Source organism: Dendrobates tinctorius, unplaced genomic scaffold, assembly GCF_039654945.1.
Source record: "Dendrobates tinctorius isolate UK_male_01 unplaced genomic scaffold, ASM3965494v1 ptg000016l, whole genome shotgun sequence".
NCBI classification, from domain to species: domain Eukaryota; kingdom Metazoa; phylum Chordata; class Amphibia; order Anura; family Dendrobatidae; genus Dendrobates; species Dendrobates tinctorius.
Genome location: NW_027361684.1, coordinates 28,541,192 through 28,548,757, shown reverse-complemented (window position 1 = coordinate 28,548,757; position 7,566 = coordinate 28,541,192). Strand labels below are relative to the sequence as shown.

Here is a 7,566-nt window from a genome sequence, read left to right as displayed (position 1 = left end):
GAACGGCGCCGGCACAGGAAGCGAGTGTAAGCATTTTTATCTTAATGGGGGCAAACATTCAGATTGAGACCCCCTTTGATGAATCAGGCTCGTCTGACTCTACCATGTCCCCTTATCAAGGCCAGTCTTGATGAATGGCGGCCTCCGTTCTTAAAGAAGCGCCATCATTTTTCTTTTGGCCCTCTTTAACCCCCATTAATGCAAAACACTGTTCTCCGGGAGGCTAAACTAGACAAGCATCAGGAAGCTGAAATAATAAAAAGTATTTTATTTATTTTTTTTTTTATAAAATCATTTGAGAATCATCTGTCGGAAAAAAGAAAAAACTGTGATGCCAGACCAAGAAACCTAAAAAGAAAGTTATTTTACATATGCAACATTCCTGTATAAGCCTCATATGGTAGACACAGAACAACAGCTTGCACCAATATTACAAGTGCATATACGCCATTCAGTTTCAACAATAGTCATGATGACATGGTAACTGCTATATATCAGAGAGTAACAAGTCTTTTTGGTTTTTTTCTTAGGTTTACTGGCCTGGGAAAACAAAAGAAAGTATAGGGTCTGTTTATGCACATAATACTTGGAATAACGTCTTAGAAATGAAGAACGCCCAAAATACCCTTTATAAATATAGATATTATGTAAGAAGTCAAATTATCTGTATTTGGTATAATAAACCAAATGAACACATTTTTGTCACATTGAACACAATTCTGATAAAATGATTTGCATTGTTATACACTCTCATGCCTGACACAAAGCCTCTACTTAATTGTAATTTTACAACATTTCAAGAGAATAATAATAATGCCTTTATGTACAAAGTTTAATTATTCTAACTCCTCGAGGCGGGACCCATCTGGACCCACGCGAGGTGTATATAAAATCTGAAGATAAAACTATTAACATGAGTTTTAGTTGTCAATGAAAACAGTATACAAAATAAATAAGTTACAAAGAAATAATGGCACAAACTCCACATAAAAAGGATGAAATCTTCAGTGCTTGTAGTTAAAATGTACCAAGTCATATGCCGATTTAGAATGGGTGGCGCTACGGGTCAGTCCTTTAGCGACTCTCCTACTATATCCCATTGTGCATGGCGCAGGAGTATACGGTAGTTACTTTGGGCGACTATTCCGCACTGGTATAATACATGCTCAATTTGTTATTCAGTGATGCTGCATGAGCGCATAATCTATAAGGCAGTTCTGTGACACAAGGATGGAAACATTTACAGGGGTAATAATAAATAGCAATAACATTCAAAAGAATAGTAAATGGAAGCTGATCTATCTGCTAAATATTCTGCTCCACGTAAGAACATCGAATTATAGCTCCCGGCCCGAGCAGCCAAAATGTAGTAGCAAAATAGGGAACGAATACACCATAAATAAAGTATCAATGCATTAAGGAGGACCCCTTCCACCATCGCCTCGCTCTGCAGTCACTCCACTTACGGCTAGGGTAGGGGTGCGGAGACCGGTGGTGGTGGGCGACTGCTCTCCCAATGAATACACATCACTCACACTGCGAGTTTGGTGTATTCTTTCAGGACTTCAATAGGATCAAAGCAAAATGCTTCTTGTGCCATTTTGGCTACTAGGAATATGGACCTGTAGTAGTAATATGGTGCGTTTACATGATTCTAGAAAAAAGTAATATGGGGGGGTAAAGTAGTGATCATGGGGTGAATAATCACATTGTAGAACACTACAGACAGCCACTATTCAACTTGAAGGCTGGAATAGTGTTTTTAATTCCACCAGGTACGATAGATTTGTACAGTTGGTGCCCCATTAAAAGCGCTATGCGCAAGATGGAAAGGAGAGGTATATGGGCAAAATACAGCAATCATCCAAATGAAGAGAGTTGATCTGGGGGTTTTTTTCTCCAGAAACAGAGAAGCTTCAGTGCATTGGTTGGGTCTGGTGTGAGAAAACATCCACATTTATAGTCAACATGACCCATGGACACAACTGGCGCCATTTATAGGGGGAAAAATTATATTTTTCTTTTCTATGACATCTCTTTAAAGGGATTCTGTCAGCTGTGGATTACTGTTCAAATTAAGTACAGGAGCTCGGTGCAAGTGTGGCCAAACATTTATGGTCGCCTTCTCACCTGCTTGTATTTAAAGGATTGGCCCCGCAATGGTGCACCGAGCAGCTGTACTTGGTTTTCACAGTCGGTGCTGACAGAGTCTCTTTAAATAAGAGTATTTCTATCATATTAGGTGATATCACTCTCCATGGCAGCATGTCCTACATGCCATCGACAGAAACCAGGAACCTCTACAGAGTGCAGCAACAGGGAATGACACTAGCGACAGAAGATGCGTGGTCCAGTGACATTTGGACGTAAGCGTCCCTTGAATCCGTGCCCAAGCCATTGAGAGTGATACACACCGTCGGGAGGAAAGGAAAGGGCACACACAACAACAACAAAAAAAAAAAAAAAGTACTGTGCCCCATTCACTGTCCGCATCAATGGAGGGCCAAGAGATTGAATCACCTGCGATTGTTAAAGGGGTCGTTTGGGCACAAGACACTGATGACTAAGGTTTGGGATAGGACATCAATATCAGATCGCTGGGGGTCCGCCGACACTCTTCACTGATCGGCTGTCATTTGGTCATTGGCCGCGGGATGTGAACACTTTGAATGCAACTGCAAAGAACCACTCCATTCAATGTATAGTGACTTCTGCAGAGCACATACCTGGCGGAGGCAGCTATACATTAAATGGTGCTCTTTTTTGGACCCCCACCTATCTGATATTGATGACCTAGCCAAACGATGGCATAAAGTATTGATAACCAGAATTTCATTGCCCTATGCGGTTCTATTCCAAGTGTTTACATCCAGCGACCAATGAGCAATAACAGCTGATCAGCAAGACCCCCACCGATCTGGTATCGAGATCCATGCAGTGCTGGCATCGATGGGTACAAATCCCACCAAGGACAACATCTGCAAGGAGTTTGTATCTTCTCCCTGTGTTTGCTTGGATTTTCTACCTAAGGCTTCTTTTACACTTGCAGTGTTTTTTGCGGCCCGTTTTTGTGGTCCTTTTTTGTGGGCTGGATTGCCGTAATTTTCACGGTCTGCCGCAAAAATGGGTCACAAAAATCTTCTCGGATCGCCGTTTTGAAAAGTGTGGGGGGAGGAAATTGTAAATTAAATTGAAAAAAAAAAAAAAGCTGGAAATTGTCAATAATGGAATAAAAAAATAAAAACCTCAGAAAAAGGATCCTACCTTTCTCCTGTGCCATTTTTTTCTGGTCTTCACAGTGTGCAGAACTCTAAAATACAGCGTTCCGCAAATACGGTCTTCATGGTGTACCGCAAAATCAACACACTAGGCAAGCAGGCTCAATATTTTTTCACGGTCGTAAATACAGCCCTCACGCCCATAGGGCGCTCCGACTAATTTTTATGGCCCGTTTTTGCAGCAACATAGAACTCTATTGGGCCCGCAAAAACACGGCAAGTGTAAAAGAAGCCTTAGTAAAATAAATAAATGTTGTGCCCAAAAAAACACCTCTAAGTGAAGGCATTATTAACTGAAATGGGAAAAATTACTTTAATTAGACAGCAAATAACTCCGCCACAGACTTTTCCTACAATGTAGATGAACAATCCTTATTAATGCTATATTTTCTGACTACAACTTGCAGGCTATACAGGAATTGGTGGATGGAAGGCTGTTTGCTAGGTGGCATATACATGGCAACTTGAAGAGCATATGTCAGGACCACAGGGCTGCACATTCGCCAGACACACATTCCTGGTCTGCGGGTGTCCTCTATGTAATCCGTGATTCCGTCTAGTTGGGATCGCTAGGACCCGACCTGCCACATGCTACACACCGGGAGCACACACTTTAATTCTGCGGCACAAAAGAACTTTTAATAATCATTTTCCTATATAAAAATAGAGTTTGACATTTTGCCTATCCTTGCCGATGTTACCATATCCCATACCTCATGTATTGGTTCTGGCTCCTGAAGTAGTCTTAGTGTGCATCAAAAAAAATGTATGAAAAATCATAACCCTAATAATAATATTATAAAGGGTGACTATAGGAACCCATCACAGCTTATTGTAGAGGTTTTCTGTGCATTTATTTTATATAAAAAATTTGATTAATATTCTAAGACTGGCTATGTGCACATGGAGTCTTCTTGAAGAGTTTTTATAGCAGAAACTCCAAAGTTTTTGAGGCGTTTTGACAAGTTTCCTTTCAGTTTCTGCTCCATAAAGACTCCATGTGCACACAGCCATAAGGTGGAAATACCGTGGCCAAGTTGCTTTTGCTCTTTTCAGCTTTTAGCACAGGATAAATTTGACTTGAAGCTAAAGACAATATGGATGCTATGGATATATAGCCTAACAGCTCCAGAAGGGGTTGTCAGGCAGTAAATACTTAGGCAACCCATCCCATTGTTCAAGTTAAGCTGAATCAGCTCACATAGAGGATAAAGAGCCTTAGCCGTGCTCACACTATCATTTTCTTATTTTACATATTACAGATATATTAACTATATTTACTTAAAATGAACTCTATGAGAGTACATCTTTAAAGGGGTTGCCCCATAAACAGTGCTAATCGTGAGAACAGGGTCTTCAAAATCCCTTTTGTGAATTAAGTGCTAGTTTGCATGCATGACCACTGCTCCTATAACTGTCTATAGGAGTTATACAGTTAAAGGGTACATCCCAAGAACGTTATTCAGAGCACGCCGCTCCCCAACCTTCTGCTTGCTGGTAGCGGTATGCTGCTGATTGATGGCTCTGAACAGTAGCACCAAGATGTGTGCTCTTCTGTGGAGCACAGTGGCATTGCAGCTGGCCAGATACAAAAATCCCCGGTTACTCAGGAGCATGCCACTTCCCAGCCTTCTGCTTGCTGGGGGCGATATGCTGCTGATTGATGGCTTAGACCAGTGGCACAGAGCTGAATGCTCTTTGATGGAGCGCAGTGGCATTGCAGCTGGCCAGATACAACAATCCCCGATTATTCATGAGCACGCCGCACCCTAGCCTTCCGCTTGCTGGTAGCGGTATGCTGCTGATTGATGGGTCAAACCAGTAGCACCAAGCTGTTTGCTCTTTAGTGGAGCACAGTGGCATTGAAGCTGGCCAGATACAACAATCCCAGATAATTCAGGAGCAAGCCGCTCCCCAGCCTTCTGCTTGATGGCTCAGACCAGTAGCACCGAGCTCTGTGCTCATCAGTTGAGCGCAGTGGCATTGAAGCTGGCCAGATACAACAATCCTCGATTATTCAGGAGCAAGCCGCTCCCCAGCCTTCTGCTTGATGGCTCAGACCAGTAGCACCGAGCTCTGTGCTCATCAGTTGAGCGCAGTGGCATTGAAGCTGGTCAGATACAACAATCCCGGGAGCAAGCTTCAGAGTAGCGCTTTGTTGCTTAGAAGATCAGCCACCTCAGATAAACTGCATCACTGGCCAATAACCCAGGCAACGAGAAGTAAAAAAAAAAAAAATAAATAAAAGCTGAAAACCCTCCGCTCTACAGAAAGGAGAAAAATTTACAATAACACGTAAATTGCAAAGTTTCTTGTTTTTTCAAGCACTCTGCAATTTTACTGATTTAATAACCAGAGTAACCCTTTAATGGAGCAGTAGTCACATATTCTCATTAGCACTTCATTCACACAGGGAACTTTGGACCCTCTGCTTCTAAGATCAATAAGGGTCTCAGTAGCCATAAACCAGCAATCGCTAATTTATCATCCATCCCATGGATAGGCGATGTGGTCTGTGAGACAACCCCTTCAAGTAGTAGTTACTAAGAATCAAGCGAAGAGGGACAATTCTATATATGAAAAATTAAAAATAAATTTCTGCAGGTGGTGGATTTTTTTTATCGCTTCAAACAACAAAAAAAATAGCTAAATACATGATTGATTGCTTAGAGCAAACCCCATTATAAAAAATTACTTACAGAAAAGTCTTTTATTAGCCCCTTTCCAAATATCTCTACTGTTGCAAAAATGTATGTTGTAATCACCACTAAAATAATGTTGTTGCTTTTTTTTTTTTTAATTTCTTTTCAGCTACTTAAAAAAATTAAGTGTTTTTTTTTGTTCTTTTATTAGTGTATACGTTCTGCGGCGGTCACCTCCATAACATTATAAATCGACATTATGCTTATTGTTTCCAACTTAATTTCTTATACTAGAAAGAGGTCACCGATTTTGTATGTTACAAATACACATTTACCAAAGAAACAGAATAAAATAAAATATGTGAGAGTGGAGTAGCGGGTAAAAAAATTAACGTCTCGTCCTCTATTCACTGATTACTGGTAGGAGTAAATGAAAAGTCATTATGGGTGACAGTCACAATGAGAATGGTAAAAATCCAGTATATCGGGCCCTTGGTGGTTTATCGTCTATGGGCCTATATCATAAAGCATGATGTCTTTTCCAAAGCCAATTAAAATGTGGACCAGAACCTTGTAAAGAAGCGTCTCATCTTCCTTGGAACATGACTGGATAGGAATGTATGGAGTTTCGGTTGTCCGGTGGATAATTTAACTTATTTAATTAATTCTTACATATTTTTTTTTTAATGATTAGGCTAGCTTCAAAGTGCTTACAGGGAATGATGGCATAGTTACCATAGTCACCGGGTTCAGGACAGTTTGCCCAACTAATTGGGGATGGTGGACCACCTGGGCTCCTACAGTGGGCTTTGCCATGACAGTAGGCGGACCCAGATTTGTGGTTCCATTGACTTGTGGATGGGAAATGGTGTGAGCAATGTGGCTCATCATAGGCTGACTTACTGCAACAGATTGGGGGTAGATGGGCAACTGCGGGCCAAGATGGGTCATATGATTAATGGCAGCTGGGTGCACAGTGATGTGGCCGATTGGCTGAGCAGCAGTGGTTAGCTGTACAGGGCTTGACGTGGAAGGTGCAATATGAGCAATGTGCTTTGTCTGCGGCCCTGGGATGACATGGTTAAGAGTCTGGATGACAGAGGCATGAGTGGTGGCCGTGTGGGCTATTACCGTTGACTGCACCGTTGAAGCAGCAACAATATGAGTCTGTGCCGGCACCAAGGCCTGAGGTGGGACCAGCGCTTGGCTGGAGAGAGGCTGTGCATGAGGAGAGGGGACTTGTTTCTGCTGAATGGAGACGTGCTGAGGCAACACCGTGGAATGATGATTGTGGGAAGCTGCGCTGGATGGTACCATCTTCAGAAGCTCCGGCTGTTGACGTTTCTGTAAAGTATTCACCGGTCTATCATCATCCATGTCCTCATCAATGTTGTCTTCACCCTCTGAAAGACGGAAGCAAATGAAGTTAAAAAAAAAAAATAAATAAAATAAAGAATTTATATAATCTAGATCCATTCTTACTATACATTTACAGACAAGATCAATTGTAGCCATTCATCGCATATAGTGAGGAGACAGCAGCTTCGGTTTTGACAGACTTTGCACACCACGACCTGTAGCCTGCAATTCTCAGGAACAGCCTATAGAGGGCAGCAGCTGGTGGAGCGAGCCTTATATAATGAAGC

General features: G+C 41.8%; 1 protein-coding gene across 2 annotated transcripts in view; it reads right to left on the bottom strand.

Moving 5' to 3' along the window:
- Positions 1 to 253: 253 nt before the first annotated feature.
- Positions 254 to 7,566, bottom strand: part of MNT (MAX network transcriptional repressor) — a 103,464-nt gene continuing 96,151 nt past the window's right edge. For both annotated transcript variants that reach the window (XM_073565604.1, XM_073565603.1), the window contains one exon: positions 254 to 7,323. In XM_073565604.1, the coding sequence (XP_073421705.1) occupies positions 6,611 to 7,323 (713 nt within the window). In that variant the 3' untranslated portion in view covers positions 254 to 6,610. The remainder of the gene's footprint in view (positions 7,324 to 7,566) is intronic.